Source organism: Barbatula barbatula, assembly GCF_947034865.1.
Source record: "Barbatula barbatula genome assembly, chromosome: 14".
NCBI lineage: Eukaryota > Metazoa > Chordata > Actinopteri > Cypriniformes > Nemacheilidae > Barbatula > Barbatula barbatula.
This window is the reverse complement of record NC_136777.1, coordinates 12,053,407-12,071,440: the sequence shown is the minus strand read 5'-3', so window position 1 is coordinate 12,071,440 and position 18,034 is coordinate 12,053,407. Positions and strand designations below refer to the sequence as shown.

General features: G+C 38.1%; 1 protein-coding gene across 1 annotated transcript in view; it reads left to right on the top strand.

Moving 5' to 3' along the window:
• The window catches only part of atrnl1a (attractin-like 1a), a 179,826-nt gene that overhangs the window by 33,913 nt on the left and 127,879 nt on the right, over nucleotides 1–18,034 (top strand). Inside the window, exons 11-18 of the mRNA XM_079472803.1 lie at nucleotides 5,495–5,579; nucleotides 5,879–6,090; nucleotides 8,098–8,216; nucleotides 8,330–8,446; nucleotides 8,594–8,726; nucleotides 9,245–9,432; nucleotides 11,977–12,190; nucleotides 13,109–13,297. Of these exons, the coding sequence (XP_079328929.1) occupies nucleotides 5,495–5,579; nucleotides 5,879–6,090; nucleotides 8,098–8,216; nucleotides 8,330–8,446; nucleotides 8,594–8,726; nucleotides 9,245–9,432; nucleotides 11,977–12,190; nucleotides 13,109–13,297 (1,257 nt within the window). The remainder of the gene's footprint in view (nucleotides 1–5,494; nucleotides 5,580–5,878; nucleotides 6,091–8,097; nucleotides 8,217–8,329; nucleotides 8,447–8,593; nucleotides 8,727–9,244; nucleotides 9,433–11,976; nucleotides 12,191–13,108; nucleotides 13,298–18,034) is intronic.

The following is an 18,034-nucleotide window of genomic DNA, read 5'->3' as shown; positions in this document are numbered from 1 at the left end:
TCCATTGCTCTCTTGTCTCATGTAAGGCTGGGAACAGTCTTCTGTGCTGGTCTGTGCAGCCAAAAACAGAACACTTAGCTTTGCTGACTTTTACCATGTTGTCGGAATTAATTCACATATGTCGCGTGCGAAAACAAAAATGGCGGCAGCGCCATGGGTGGGCACGTTCAGAAAAAGGGGTTGCAATATTATAATAAGAGCGGCTACCTATGTCAGAAATGGAGCGAAATCTGAACGACTCATTTTCTCACAGGCTTGCAGAGATTGCCAACAAAGCTGCTGGTGGATGGTGGATGCATCAGAGACCCGATTATAAGACTATAGTCAGATTTTCATGAAATAGCCCCTTTAATAGAAGTAAAGAAAATATTGCTCTATTTAAATGTCCAGTGTATGAAATTTAGCAACATCTAGTGGTGAGGTTGCAAATTGCAACCAACGGCTCACTCCACCCCTTCCCCTTCGAAGCAATATGGAGGCTGACACAGGATTAAGATGTCATCACGTTTTCGCTTCTTAGCTGAATGAGCGTATTTAGATAGTGGGAATCGGGGTTAATACATCCCAAATCATTACGTGTTAGAAATGGCATGGCAAAAGTGGGCAGATGGTAAATGGAAGTAGGCATCTGTGCATTGTTTATGCAACCGAAGTTTTGCAATCTCTGACTGCTTAAGTTGAAGAAAAGTGGTAGGAAATGCCAAGCTCAGGCTACCAATGCAGTTTTTAAAATTGAATAACCTATAACTAACAATGAAGTCGAGGTCATGAATTAAACTAGGTTCTGACACATTCATGCAAATGCAAACAGTGGCAATGTGCACACTGTAAAGTTCTGTGAGTACAATATTATTCAAAGTGTTCAGCCTGTTCAGAATACAAGACTCACTTCCAATGTTCTTTGCAAAGGTTGAAATAGCGATAACTAGTTTTGAAGCCTCATGGCTGCAAAGAAGCAAGGTTGCAGATTGGTTTTCCAGTTCGCTCTTAGCTATTTTTAAAGCTGTAGCATCTGGAGATGAATTAACATCTGTCATTTAATAATCGGCTGTCAACCAAAGGACTCAGTTATGTTTATTCTGCTTAAGCTGCTGCTTTTGAACACCATGTTCTCTCTGGATCACCATATATTCATCGGCCCTAGACTTCAAGGCTTGTAAGAGAATCTGCGGTGCAGAAAGACAGATATGAAAATTGGCAAATGATTCAATCACCCCTTGAATTTACACCCCTCCAAAGTGTTTACCATCACCAGCAGTGTATGCCCTTCACTGTGTGGTGTACTGTATGTAAATGAGGCTTTCATTTCTTGTTTCGCTTGCGTTGTGCATCATTTTTAAATGAGTTGAGTTAGTGTTTAATTACTCCCACCTGTGGAAGCTTGTCTGTGTTTTCCTCAAGCCGCTTCACAATCACGCGAAGAGTCATCGTCTCTCCAACGCTTTTTTCTTTTATTCATAGCTTCTGAGAAAAGTTACATTATTAGCATGTGTGTGTTGTTTTTTTCTACAATTTTTCCACATTCTGGATGACACTGTCTTTTTTGCGTTGCCTCTTGCCATGGTTTACCCGGCTCTCGTACCTCTAATTAGATTCAGGAAAAATAAACCCTAATTAAAAATGGTATTGCGCTGGCCTAGAGGCGCTGGCAAACAGCGTTTTTGTGCCGTACAGACATTTTGTTTTTATAAAACCAACAGACTAGGTAGAGCAGATTGCCTTGGCACAAAACATATTTTATTAAGCTCGCAATTAAACTGGGTTTGATTTCCTTCCTGTTGCTTCTCCTCGCCTCTACCTCCGCTCTATCTGGTCCAGTCATCCAATGATTTCATGCTCTGCCTCTTCGTCTCCTGTACATTTGTGATGGAAGTTGAGACAATATCCTGTGAGGAAATGAAATGTAGGCAGAGCCAATGATGACTATCAGGAGCGGTTTTTCCATTTGAGGTAATCTGTGTGTCACCTTTACATCTGTAGAGTTTGTCTGGTGCAAGCTTTTTCTCTCATGTCTCCTCGGTTTATTTTAACAGACACTTCTGTCAGAGAAACTGTGTGGTGGCCTACAGTATTAGCTGCAGTTTATTTTGCCATTAACCGTTTCATACAACAAAAGTCTTATGTCCTTGTAAGTCAAATGCCTTTTGTCAATTTCACAGATAAATGAGGTATCTGGTCCGTGTGTTTCGCTTCTGTAGAAAAAAAATCAGTGTTAAGAATATTGTGAGGACTGAAATAGACCAAGAGAAACAATTGAGAATTTAAGAGAGGAAAGTGTAGCCTGCTGGAAAGATTTAAGAGATGGTTAAAACTGATTGGATGAGATCTGTCCCAAAAGTGCTAATAGGACACGGAGACGCTTTAGTGTTTTGTGTCTCTCTATATTTTCTGTACAAACGTGCGTTACAATTTTGCAAGTGCATTAGACAGAGCGTTTTGTTTTTGTGAAATGTGTTTGTCCTTGTGCTTGTTTGTGTGTGACATTAATCGATGGCGCTCGCTAATTTACTTCGTTTTAGTCTATTTTGCGATTGAAACTCGATTCCAGGCTACGTTGACTTCATATAGCCTTTATCTAGAGCCCTTTGATTTCCCTGATGTGGACGCGGAATCCCGGCAGAGCTGAAGCAACTGGGTCTCTGGAGAGGTGATGTCATCATCAAGGTCCGAATAGGGGTCAGTGAAGGGTTCTAGGACCAGGTCCGGTGTTTAATATGGGGTGAACATCGCATTGTTTGAGGTCCAGTCTTCTGTAACAATATCGTCAGAAGAGGAACGATGCCACACAGGCATGAACAAGTAGTTTTAATGAGTCCAGGCAAACTGATAAGTTCTCAGGTTGAAATAGGGAACACACAAGTAATAGAATCCAATATAATATACACTGAAAACACAGGCAACATAATCCAAAATATATATCATGCACAGACTAAACAGGACCACGATCACACAAAGCGTGTCCGAGTAGTGTATTAAATAATGACAACCAGACTGGACAATAAACATGCCAAAACACTGGGATTAAATAGAGTCCATGGGATGGGGTTCAGGTGAAGTGTAATGACGAGCGTCAGTTGCGGGGTCATCAAAGAGGTCAGAGGGGTGCAGTGCATGATGGGAAATGTAGTCCTGGAGTTAAAAGTCTGTTGATTGTGAGTGAGTGAAGCAGGGAGGTGGCTCTGGTGCGGGGGACGTGGTTGACGAAAACAGGGCAGATGTTACAACAGTATCTTGAGTACTGTGAGAAAGCGTTTTTGCGATCACTTCAAAAGTGATTTATTTCAGGCGATGAGTAAAAAAACTGTTTAAAATTTTCAAGCAATCACACAAACAAAAATGTGAAACCGCAGCTCAGAAAAACCAACATTTTCATTTTCTAATTTAACTAATATAGTTAGTGTTATGGTTATTGTTATCGTTCTTGGTGTGAATGTCATTTAAGATAAGATAGGAATGTGTAATGTGGATGTCTTATTTCTAAACTGGTCTTTATGGCTTAATGACACTTTTCCACTTATCCAATAATTGTATTTTGATAGAAATTACACTGCATTTCGCTCCAGCTCACACTTGCAGAGCGAGTCTGAATTATACCTTATGTGAAACAACTCTAACAGCAATTTACAAGCCGTATGATGTCACAGTGCATGATAAGGGTAAATGCCAGGGGTATTATGTAGTTTTAATGAATAAACATACCTGACATTATTACTTTTTCAGAACTGTCCATTACAGTCTGCTTAAGTACTACTGCACAGAAAAACAGTAGCCAAAGATTAGCCAACTATAATCCTCTTTGTGCAGCTATTTGGCTGGTGTTCAGAGATATTTTATGCGTATGCTTGTGTGATTTTAGTAAACGGCAGCTCAGTCAGTAGTACGCACAAGAGGGCTCTTTGCAACCTGCCCGTACACTCTCTCAGCTGCGCACTGTTTGCTTGGGAAAGGGTAAATGCCACATTTACATATTAATGTTGTGCCGGTCCATGTTTGCTTAAAAAGTCTGAGATGGCTCTTTAAAGAGCCTTGTAAAACACACACAGCCGCTCACATTGAGTTGTCATAGCACTAGATCTACCACTAGATTTTTTTTGTATGCATTTTCAAAGATGTAAATTAGATTGATGAACCTAAACTCTGTTTGTGCTATTGTTTTTATACTCCAGTTACTTTTCGAGTGATGTATGATAATATACAAACATCATCTCAAAATAACTGGTGAACAGGGCCTTGCAAATGCATCTTAGAGCAATTAAAGTCATAAACACATGTTTGTTTTGTTTGTTTGTACATGCTGTTGTTTATAGATTTATAGGACCAATTACCTAACGGGCCAATGGCTCCAGTTCCTGCTGACCATTTCCACTGCACCCTATGTGAATTAAACACATTATACAAACGTATGTCCACCTCAAATTGCTTGATGCTTAAGCTAGATTAAAACCAAGAACGGCTGTCTGAATGTTAAGGTTTGCCACAAAACAAAGAAAACGTATTATGTATGATTAGTAGGGATGTAACAATATCAAAATCTCACTGTTCGGTGATACCTCGGTATAAAGTCCACAGTACGATATGTATTGCAATGTCTAAAATGACAATTGATGGGAAGCATGCTCTTTTATTGAACTTTATTGAATCATAACTGTATCTTAGAGGCATGACTTTTAGTATGAGATGGGTCAAATGACCAAAAAATCCCTTTGACAATCCCTATAACAATTACACTAGATAGACCTTGACAAAGGAAACATCCATTATTTTTTCTAACATTCCCTGTGTTAGACCCAGGAGACCTATCGTTTCATACAGGCATGTAACCACGATAATATTGAGACAATTTTGCTTTTGCGTTAAACACGATATCAATAACATTGTTACATCCCTAACGTTTGGAAAACTGATCTTACCCGTTGTAGTTGTTTAGAGGAAAGAGGAAGTTTCCCGTTATTTCGTACTGATGTGTAAATGGCATCTGATTGGTTAAAAAAACTGAACATTGCTTTTGTGTGTTTACTGGAAAAGTCCTTCTGGTTGTTTACGATAAGTTGCCAGCATTATTGTGTGAAAGGGGCTATTGTGTAATTATATATGGATTTGTGCATATGCTAGCAGCAAAGCCTGTAGAGAGTTTTACTCTCGCTGCTGATAAACTGACTATGAGTGCAGATAATAAGTGAATTAAAGAGCGTGTTACAAGCCGGGAGCGTGTCCGATCAGGCACCCGAGAGGAACATGCCACAGAGCTCATGTAACCTGGATAAACACATAAAGCGCAATACCCACGGATGACTTTGTCAGTGTAAAGGTTTGGTTTACATGGAGCGGGGAATATAGACCACTGCTGTGGCTGTCACTCTTGGGATATAAAAATCACTCTTTGATTAAAACATCAAATCCCGAATCGAGTGGGGAAAAAACAGCTGTTTAATGTCATATTGCCATCAATATTTCTATGTTTATAGGCGCGTGTCTGTTTGTGTATCTTTTACAGCATGTGATGAGTGGACAGTTATGCCAAAGCCAAATCTCCATCGTGATGTGAACCGTTTTGGACACTCAGCAGTTGTCAGTAATGGGTAAGTCCCTGATGTGCTCTCATTCCATTCCTAGAAAATCATATCATATACTGTATCATATATATTCTCATTGAACGTAAATATGTATAAAATGAACAGCCACGTGTGTTGCCTCACTTTGCGTTCAAAGCATCAATCTAAGCTATCAAATGCACAAGTGTGTGATATCGTATGTAACTTTTAATACAGTATGCATATCAGTATACACTCTTCCTGGTTTTTTTTGCAATTTCTTTGAATTTAAGATGTTTTTTTAACAAAATGCAAAAATAAGAGGTCTGTGTTTTGTTTCCCCTCAGTTCGATGTATGTGTTTGGTGGTTTCTCTGGTGTGATTCTGAATGATGTGCTGGTCTATAAGGCTGGCAGCTGCGAGGCCTTACTGGATGTGGCTCTTTGTCAGAGTGCCGGTCCTGGCATTCGCTGTGTTTGGGTCAATGAACGTTGTGTTTCCTGGGACTCCAGCCACACAGATGACAGCTTGCCGGCATCTTCCTGCCCTGAACGGAGCAGTAAGTACCTGTCATTTACAAATCATAGATTTCAAAACCTTGGCTCTGTGACTAAAATGCTCCCTCTGCTTTCACTCCAGACTGGATTTTACATTTACTTTATTTTCCTTCACCTTCACTTATCTTTATAACAATAAATTCTCTCCATTATTACTTTTCAACATTTTCAACATTTGTTTTTCTATTCAGTACCTTCTTATAATGTTTTATAATGATAAAATCATGCTAAAATGCACGCACATTGTTGGCCGGTATGCGTTTAATCCATGTGATGGTGTTGTATCAGAACAAGAGAGCCAACACTGACTTTCATAATAGCAGACTTCTGTTATTAACCAGTCTGAATCAAGTATTCCCGAGAGTCCTGTAATAAGATAAATGGAATGGCTGAATAACATTTTGAAGTGTTTACACTTTCTTCTCATCAATTCGTACTGGGATTCCACCCGGTTTATTATCCTAAAAGGCCACCCCATTGCAGTCAAGATCACTGGGCGATTTATTGAATCGTGTTGCTTTATTTGCTCTACGTGTCAAACATACACCTGGATAGTATTTAACTTTGCCATTAATCTTCCGTCAAGATATTATTGTTAATCCGCTTCTAATCCTGTTTACACTTGATGCATTTGGGGTGGGTTCTTATGCAGAGCAACTCGCATGTTCTGCCTCACTCTAATGGCGAATTGCTGGTTTTCCATTCGCTATATCCTTCCTGACTTTGGTAATGTCTGTTGATAATTGAGTTAAGAAAAGGTCAGCCTGTGCGTAATAATCTCATGGTGATGTAATTATGATTATGATGAAACCAAATCCAGCGATTGTTAATACAGATATTTTTGTCTGTGAGCAAAACTGGACCTGAGAGGATTACTGCAATTACCGTGTGGAGTTTGGAGAGGTATCAAAGGTGGATTCAACTTTAATTAAGTAATGGAATGACACACACGTTCATTATGGATTATCCTGCATTGTGTTTATTTATGGTCCTATAATCTTGCAATTTATTAGTGCATAGTGTGGGCACCTCTATGGGCATCTAGACTTATTATGTATTGACATGATGTATATTATTCTCCAAAAAATGTATCTTTCTTAAAGATCCAATGTGTTATGTTTGGGAGGATCTATTGACGGTTCGAGAATTCGTAACAATGCCTTCAGAGGTGTGTAAAGACCGTAGGTAATGTAGTGTTATGTGTTTATTACCTTAGAATGAGCTATTTCTATCTACATACACAGTCCTCTTGCGTGGAATTCGCCATGTTGTTTCTACAGTAGCCCTAGACGGCGGACTGCAGAGCTCGTTTCAGAAATAGGTTATCTACTTTGACAAAGAAACGAAAACGTGATGACAACTTTGTCCTGTGTCAGCCACTGTAGTCCTTTGAAAGGGAGGGGTGGAGTGAGCCGTTTGTTGCAATTCGTAACCTCACTGCTAGATGTCTCTAAATGTCATACACTGGACCTTTAAGATTTCAGATATCATACAACTGTTCATAAGACCTCACAAACCGGACATTCTAAACCCCAATGAGTTCAGTTACTAGTTGGGTCGGTCAAAACTTAAAATGAGTTTGTAATGACATATCAAGAGTTTGAAGAGTCTGTTATTTATGTTCCCGTTCTCCCATCCTCTATGCGCGTGTTTGCTCTTTTATTTTTGTTTATTCTTGGATTCTCTTCCAGACAAAAAGCAGTTCCTGTGTGACCTCTCTTTCCCAGAAATAATGATGAAAACAAACCAAAAAGTACAAAACATCTCCCCTCAAACAGACAAGAACACAGTATTTATGTGTATTAAGGTTATTTTTGTCTGGATTCAACCAATTCACAAGGTTACTTCTCTGTCCTTTACTCTTTGGTTTTATTTTAGTTTGCATGTTCACCTTTTGTAGTTCAACTGTCATATCACACACCCACTCATCCTGAGACCTCTAAACTCACGTCACCTACATTTTTTGTAAATCAATAGATTTTTCTTTGATGACTGTTGTGTAATCGTAGCTCCAGTCGGTAAGCAGTGTCCCCAATATTTTGACTGTACGTCCTGTACAGCCAACACCAATGACTGCCAATGGTGTGAGGATAAGAAATGCATCTCTTCTTTAAACAACTGTACTGTGGTAAGTGCAAACATTCTTTTTCACTTAGATTTCATAGTTTATTTAACAAAATACTTTCAGTCTTTATAATTATAAACATTTGCATATGTAGCATTCGTTTTGTCTGTTTTCAGCTCACAGTTGAGCTCGACCGTCACCCTCGAGGTCCTCTGTATCTCAACCCTCCCCCAGCCATGCTTTCTGAGCACCAGCTTGCCATCTGGAGACCTGGTATACGCAAAAACGGGCAGGTACACAGTAACGCCTTAGTGTTATGCTTTAACATTGCTTGGAAAAGCTCTACCAGCTGTTATTATTGATATATAAAGCAAGGCTAAATGAATGAATGTATTACTGATGCTCTTAACAGCATATTTTTTTTGTGTCTTGTTTTTCAGTCTGTGAAGAGCTTCACCAAATGCAGTGTTGGGACTGAACAAGTTTGCAGCAAGCTGCTGAACTGCAGGAGTTGCTCCCTTAACATCTTCTGCCAGTGGGAACCACAGCAACAAGAATGCCACGCCCTCCCTGGTGAGCTGAAGGATGAATGGATGAACAGACATAACAGTAAAATACTGTAGGAAAAACAAGACAGTTATTCTTAAATCTTAAAAGTCCCAAAACTACTGGAAAGACAGGAATATTCAGGCTGTGCAGCTGGATAGTACATCACATATGAGTTGACCAGAAGGCAGGATAGAAGTCTAATAATTATTCAAGTGTGCTGAGCTGTTTATCCAGTTATGGCCAAACAGACTGTCAAAGAACCCAAAGTTTATTATTCGTTTCCCTCTCTTTCTTTCTTGATGTTTTAGTGTTCTGTTGGTTCTCTACATCATATAGAAGCTTTTATCTTAGAGTATAGAAATGTGTAATGCGTTTGAATTGAGAAGAGCGATTTTAATAACATTTTTAGTGCTTTGTGGTTTCTATTTGACCGTGTCCGTGGATGTGAAGGAATTTGTACAATGTGAATAACGTGACCTTTGAGCACATGTGTGATCGAGGCCTGTTTTGGACAAAACCCGAATTTCTCCACCTGTTTACAGCACACTTGTGCGGGGATGGTTGGAATCAGATTGGAGATGCGTGTCTCAGACTAAATTCCAGCAAGGACAGTTATGATAATGCTCAGCACAACTGTAAGAACCTTGATGGCAACATCGCCTCATTAACCTCAAGCAGGCAGGTGGACTTTATACTGGATGAGCTGCAGAAGTATCAGCTGCAGGGACGGGTGAGTCAAACTTTCAGTGACATTTATGTGAGATTTTATTTCATAATGCACAGCCGACATTTACCAAAAGGACTTGTTGATGTGTTTCATATTGTGTGTAAGTGTTTGAACTAGAGATTAGAGGTCGACCGATTTTGGATTTGCCGATAACGGTAATTTAAGTGGTCAGTACCTACCGTTAACTATTAATTAGCGATTGATTAATTTCTAATTAAAAATAACAGTAAAATATCAAGGAAGTGTATAACAACAATAAACACTATTGCTTGAACCATTAAACTGTGTTTTACTTTTTAATAACACATAAATATTGACTATATTAATAAATATTAAACTCCAAGTGTATGGTTGAAACAAAATTATAAGGAATTAAAAAAGAAATTCTTGGCACCTGTAACACGGTCCAAATGGAAGGAAGGGGGCAGGAACGTGCAAACGTAAAACAGACTTTTAATAAAATAAACAAACAATAAAACAAATATTCCCTTATGGCAGGCAGCTCCCTCATGGTCGACGCCTGCCACATAAACACAATAACACATCACATAAAGTCCAGGCCTGGTCCTCTCTCGCCCTTACCTGTTGTTGATACTCTCTTATGCGAATAGGCTACTAATGTTAGCGCGCTCTCAGTCCTGTCATAAAAAACACTGCTGTTTTCCATTAATGCAGCATATTGTCAATACATTACTTACAACTGGCTCTACCTTGTCACTGTGAAACTTTTGATCTGATGTATTCCGCTCCTTGCAGACTGTGGTCTCGCGTCTCTAAACCAAACAGGCTGTCAGTATTAGTTTTATTTCCACCTCTAGAGGTCTCTGTTTTATTCTGTACTCTCTACCTGCGTATCACAGTAAAGCTTTCCCTGCTGCGTCTGGATCAAACACAACCAGGAAAAACGGTGGGGATTATTCAATCATAATTCGATCAATTTATTGTTATCGGTGCCGATTAATCGGCTAAAACAATAAATTGGTCGACCTCTACAAGAGATACACTGATACTAAATTTCTCCACAGATATTGATATTCAAATTCATATCTGCCGATTCCGAAGATTAAATTAGCTGAATATTTCTTAACTTTCTGAATGTTATTCATTCATATAATGATTTAAATTGAACATATAACTGCTGATGTTTCTTAACATTTTCTATATACAGAGCACATATTCATTGCAATGTTCTGTCCTCTTATAATTGACATGATATATCGGTCCTCTTTTTGAACTCTTGGCCGATGGTATGAAAAATTGCTGAGCAATACCAGTTTTTGTTTAATTCATTGAAATATCCTTTAGAAACTATGGTGTAATTCAAGCAAAAGGTTAGTATCGTCACTGTCTTTCCAAAACTTAAAAACTCAAAATTCTATGATTTTCCTTTTTAAATGATTCAAGCAGTGCTGTTAAAGCCGAAAAGTACTTTGTAATAATCGTGACAAACAAAGGATGACTAATAATAATGATTTATTTATATTAAGATGAAAAATGGAGATGCAAGGTTTCAGAACGACAGCCTTGCAATGCTCTGAATTTTACTGTCAGGACTCAACCAGCCTCAAATGTCCTGACAGTTTTTGCACAACATTGAGTCCAAGCACAGTGGCAGATTTTTCTCTGTGTATGTTTATTTCTAAATGTCAGAAAAGCTTAAACTTCACCAGAATAAACATTAACTCATATCTTGGCTAAAAACTCTTTCCACCCAAACTCTGCAGTGTTCCCTGGCACAGGGCTGTAAATATTTGCTGTGTTAATTAAAAGGAAAGGAATGACTCTTTTTAATCCGAGGGCTTTAGCGTGTAAGCGGCTTTTGTCCTTTGAAGATTAACACAGTTTTATAAAGGCCCCACCTTTGACGTGAAAAATATTCACAAGTGTCATTTTTTCCTCGCCGCTACGTTGTCTCTGAGCTGTCATTCACGCAGACAGCAGAACTCACTTTATGTGCTAAACTTATAGCAGATCTGAAACCTTTTTAAAACTGTTTATCAAAGCAAACAACATCCTTTCCGACGGGGGAGTTGTTCATTTGAATCGGGAATCTATACGAATTGTGGTAGTTCAGATGATATTTGTTTCGCATTGAATTGATAATTTCATTGTTCGTTGGCCTTTTGGCTCTTTATAAATAAAGCCTGTACAGAGGAAAAATGGAATGGAAGTGTATTTATAAGTCTGTAGCGTGTTTCATACACTGAAGATGGGCTTATTAGCCATCTACACGTCAAGGTGCTCAGTATAAATATCCGGCTGGAATGTGGCAAAAGCAAGTTCAAATCGAGTTCAAACTCATGAAGATGAACGCCTCTCGTCTAAATTCACAGACATGTCATGTTTATAGTTTGTGTGCTGTCTTGATCTTTACGCTAATGTCCATAATCAGATTATTTATGGAAATGAGGTGATAACAGTTTATTACACCTGCAGTCAAAAGCAACTCGAAAACATTTACACGAGCTTTATGCCAGACTTGTGTTTTGGTCACCTTTACAAACCTTTAGTGAATGCAGCGTTTTAAGATTGTACTCTCTCATGCAGAGGTTAACTCCATGGGTGGGTCTCAGGAAGATCAATGTTTCATACTGGGGGTGGGAGGACACATCTCCCTTTACTGCCAGCACACTGCAGTGGTCACCGGGGGAGCCAAGTGACTCCGGATTCTGTGCATACCTGGAAAGAGCTGAGGTAGCCGGTCTGAAAGCCAAACCCTGCACTGCCAACACTGAGGGGCTGATCTGTGAGAAACCACTTGGTGAGTACAATTATTGTTAGGTTTTTTCGCACTTTGTATTTTGACATTAACCTGGAGGTGATTCAACACCTGCTATGTGTTGTTCATGGGTTGGCTCATATGGTATCTGGGTTCACTGAAATTTTTAACTTTTGTTTAAGATTTTTTTTACTGAAAACTGTGCGTTTCTGCAATGAGTTTGTGTGCATCACACATTGCATCCCATATGTACAGTATAGTCTATAGTCTTCAACTTCAATCGGTCAACTTTCTGTTACTTTTCTCTAACATTTTCAGACAACCTTGCTTTTCTTTGACTTTAGTTTTTTTTTAAACATGAGCAGTGGGCTCACATCACCTCTGTTGCATTGGATGCAGTATGTTTATTGGACCTGTTTGAAACACCCTGGAAAAGAGAGTAAAATGAGGCCTTGAATCCCGAGTTGGCCCAGACATATCCAAAGAGCATAATGAATGAATGCGAAATCCTCCGCCCCTCGTCTCTGTTTGTTCTGTTTGTTTTGATTTACATTATTCAGCTGCTTGTGCTCATTTGATCAGTTTCTTTTCTCTACACAAGGCAACATACATACACAGTCAATATGATTCTAATAAAATGTCGTCATCATCATCAATTGATTATTAACAACAGAGAGAAGATTATAAATGTTAGAGCATTTAACGTTTTGTCCGACATAGGAACAAACATTTAGTGTCCAGATGAATAAAATAAATAAGCTAGAGAAAGATGAACAACATAGAAGATAATACCATATATCGAAAATATATAATCATAGAAGAGTGTCAGATTTGAGCCCCACTTTCAGAATATCTTTAATTCTCAATATTGTTATAGAATTTTCTTTGATATTTCTGTGTATTTTCACACCATGTAATTTGTTTGAACTGCCTCAAAATACTGCCCCTTGCGATTCCCAGTTAGCCCAAACCTCAGCATGCGCCCCTGTAAGATGCCCTGCGCCCTGCGGACCACCTGTGCCAACTGCACCATCCAGGCCATGGAGTGCATGTGGTGCAGCAGCACCAGGCGCTGTGTGGATTCAAATGCTTACGTCATCTCCTTCCCGTACGGCCAGTGTCTGGAGTGGCAGACTGGAGACTGTGGCTGTGAGTGAGCATTCTTCAAGGGCACACACACATGAATATACTGGCAGAGCACACACATGCACCACTTCTAACTCTTTTACTCCCCACCTTCTCATTTTCCCCTTTCTGTTTCTCTATTGTGTTGTGAGCCTAAGGGTGATTGAGTTCTGTAAAAGCAGACGCTTTGACCTCTCAGTCTGGTACATAGGCAGATATCAAGCTCACTATAAACTCCTGTCATACTCTGACTGGCCTCCACTGGAAAATCCATAAACTATTGACGTATGTCCCATCTCATACAAGAGAAAGAGTTATTGCACAGAGAAAAAGTCATTCTGATCGTAGTCTGAATTTTTACCTGCAGCACAATGTCTGGTCTTTGAGCACAAAACACTGAAGGTGTGACATTTTTGTATATACATAAGTATCATGACATAAATGAAAACAAACTGATAAATAAATAAAATCAAGATCTTTTTAGTTTACCCCAAATTTTTATTTTTTATGCATAATTTATCTAATATCATGTAATTTCAAACATGTGTGACTTTTTCCTCTGCAGAACACAAAAGAAGATATTTTGAAGAATGTTGGTTATCAAACAACATTTACCCCCATTAACTGCCAATGTATGGACACAGAAAGACATTTTACTCTTTAGATCTTTAGCAAATACAAAACAGTATAAAAATAAGGTAAAGAAAGAAAAACTACTTTAGGATGGAAATATACGATTAAACTCACGATAAAAACGACAATGAAAATTAGGGGTATGACAAGATCCGATGTGTTCTGCGAGAACACAATGTCCTGATACAGTTGGCATGATGGAGTGCTGGGCTCAAAATTGCGACCATTTAAGCATATTGTTTATTACTGCATAATATAAATCATTAAAATAGAAGTTTGTTACATACAATACAAGTTGATTTTATAATACCAATTTTTTTAGCATTTTGTGTTTTTAATGTGATTAAGAGAAAATGTTTCCCTGTATATTTCATGTTTCATATTTCTTAAATAAAAGTCTAAAAAGCCTAAGTCGTGAACTGGGATAAGTGTCTGGTCACACCCCTAATGAAAATATATACAGATAGTTATATATGTAAAAATGTTCTTTGAAAGTGCAGGTGCTAAAGTGGATATGGTGGAAATGTATGTATTGATTTACGTATAATACAGGTTTTAAATGAAATGAGGGTGAATAAATGATTATTTTCCTTTTTACCCCAAAATAAGTTTACCACAAATTAGTTTAACTAAATAAAAAGCGTTTCCTTACTCCAGGGTGTGGCGTTAATGCCAGCATATCAGATTGTGTTGGTGGTTTCAGTCAGCTTTTGTTAGTATTTATTAGAAATCATTGAACAAACTTTGAATTCTGTGGCCGTACCGTCTAAATCCAAGACTAGCCTTATATCTACTCAGCCAACGTATAACTTTCATAGCCCTTCTAGTTCCTTATAAGTAGATTTGCAGAACCTATTCCTCTACACACGAGAGATATCATTCTGTTCCAAAACAAAAACCCATGCCAGAATTTCTCAAATGACTGATGGTAATCGGCTCAGAACAGCCTTAGGTGTAGCTGACGCTGGCCTACCTTGTATAGTCATCAGCAAGTTTGTGGAGACACGGAATCATTCTTTTCTAATGTGGTAAGATGCACTGGAGTTGGCATTGTAATGCAGTGTAAATGAGTAGCGCTGCCTGCGTCAGGGACGAGTATGAAAAATAGATATGTAGTCCAACAGAGAGAGATAATGCTTTATAACCAACATATTTCTCCTGAACAAAACACTACAACAGAAACCTGACAGGCAGAATTGCCCGTCTGCACCGTCTCCAGAAGCTGAAAGTCTTTCTTGGCCTTAAAACCCTCAGACCAAAATCTCCCTCTCCAGTGTTCATTATAGAGTTTTACAGATATTACAGTTCTTTCTGTGCTAGCCATTGATTTTATCTGCACTGCAGAGACTGAGAGCCTCAAGTGCATTGTTAAGGTGGATGCTGATGGACGGGTTTCATAAAGACGATCTATCACGCTATAAACATCATTAAGGTCAGCTCTCTGATGGATGCGGATTGCTGGAAGAGTCTTGCTTCTCCGTGGAGTCTGACTGGTTCACGGGCAAAGCAAATCATTTTGCTAGAGGATTCTTTTGCTGTGAAATGCTTTTGGATAAAATTGTTGTGATGGAGGATAGTTGAATTAGAGAAAGTGCTGGTGTTATATATATATGCAAGGGCGTAAGTTTGATTTTGACATTGGTGGGGACATAAAATTGGTCTGCAGAGCCAAAGTTGTCACTGACGTTTAGCGTCGTTTACTTGATTTATTCAAACAATATAATAATTTAACAATGCTTATAATATTTTTTATATGAAATTGCTTTCTACACTATCTTTCATTGTTGTCACTCTCATTGTTACACGGTCTATAAGTGTCTACAGCAGGATCAGTTTCTATAGAAGTACACCAAAATATACAACTAGCTACTTTTTTATACCATACGTATTTATGCCTGCATTGTTAAAACCACTGTATGACTGAGTGTTTAATAGACCTCTAAAGCAGTGTAACCTTAATATAATGCACAACAAATAACATAATCCTGTTTTAAAAGCCGAATCACCTGTGACCCTGCTTCTGTCTCTCCACCTGGGCTACAGCTGCTTCTGCCACCTAATAAAATGACACATCTACACAATTCAAAGCTCTCATTTTAAACACACACTGAAAAACTATACTGTAGATTGTCAACCTAACATTTGTCACAGTTCCAAATTTCATAACTAACATACTACTATGTCATTGTTTGACCTCACCTTGGACCCAAACACCTCCACAACATGACAGGTCTGCTTCTGTCACGTGACCTGACAAAATAATGCATTCCATACTACATATTTATGGCATAGATATCTAAAGCTTACTATAGTCGTTACAAATGCCATAAACAAAAGCATTTAAGAAAATGTTCAAGGTGCTTACTTTGGATTGTTTTATATTTATGTAAGGTTCATTATATACATTGTATATAGCCTAAAACATAACCCTCACACAGCTGAACTAAACAGTTAGACAGAAACATAATTTGGATCATTATTGTCAAAATGCTTATTAAAAATAAGCATGTTAGCTAATAAAGGCATATGAAACAGTCGATTGTCATGATATTCAACTATATTTAGCTATCCTCATAGATGTAAATAAGTACACACACACACTAACGTTTAAGTTTAGGACTTGTCATGCAATGGGAGAAACGTTGTTCCTGAATCAATATGGGACGCCACTTGTCCCGTATTTTTCTCAATAAACTCTTGGTAAGAATGTTTTCTTAAGAACGAAACTAAACAATTTTTGTACCACAAACTGTGCTATTTTTCCAGAACGCGTCTGTAAAAGATTTTCTATTTCGATTAAATGATTACTGAATAAATACTTGTTGGATCAAATAAGTTATAAGTACAAAACACAAGACGGACATCACTGGTTATACAATAGATATAGTTTAAATTGGGTGGGGGTAATTAAGTGTTCCCTGAATATTGGTAGGGACACGTCCCTACAGTCCCTACCCACATCGACGCCCTTGTATATATGAAACATTTATTTCTCTTCATAAAATAGCGCTAGACAGGGATAAAGAAAAAGACAGTTGGATAATACACACCTAATCAAAATGGAAATGAGAGAATTCAGTGGCTCAGTATGCCTGGAAAATGTAGTTTTTGCATCCAGAAGTTTAGATAAAAAGCAAGTACTTCTTTTATTGTTTGTCAGCAGTGATCGCTGTGATTTGATGTTATTGTTGAGGATAGCAGTTTAGACTTTAGAATTTTTCATTCTTTAGACACTCTGAGAAAGGAATAATCCTGAGACGAAACAAAAATGAACCTCTGTGCTGAGTGAACATTTTTACTTCTCAGAATGGTGTAATCTTTTCACTTCATATCTCTCCAACATTTCTGTTTTTGTTGTAAGTTAATGTGGTTATGAAGAGTTAGTGCTTTAAAACACTCAAATGTGTTTATATTCCCTCCCTGGCTCTAGTGATTTCTGAGTCCGAGTGGTTTAATATCACAAAACAATAGTCACCAGATCCAACGATAAATTTAGTAAACAATGGTGAGTGCTGGAATTTTGTCACCAGCTATGATGTTTAGTATTGAAAACCCATACCGATCAAACAATTTCCTCAGAAGTTCACATTCACACAATGCAGTCAGACCAAAGATCAGCCTTTTTAAAAACCTTCAGTCTTTTTTTTTGCATTTCAAACTGTGACAAGGCCACCTTTTGATGGGTATAAATCCAAGCAAAGATTTGTCTGTGGTCTCTTTGGGTCAATCACGACAATAACATATTTCAATACAGATTTCAATCTGTAAATCTTGTAATGGTAATGAAAGGTTTATTTGAAAGTATGAAAAGATAGGGTTCACATTGATATCTTAGGTAGAATCTACAGTGCTGATAATGAGCATGCATGTATTGTCAGTTGAAAATAACACACAAGGACATTCAGGTTATCATCTCCTCTGGAAATGTCACATAATGCATCTGTAATTTAAACTGAGCTTTCAGAAAGTCTAATATCTGAACCAGTGCCACTAGCAACTTTTTTATATTAAGATAACGGCTTATTTCTAAATATCACTTTGAATAATGTCCACGTGTCAGTTTGTGAAACTTTGTACCGAATTTGCGTAAAGAGCCAGCCGTGCAGTTATTAAATGTAGAGAAGTGAT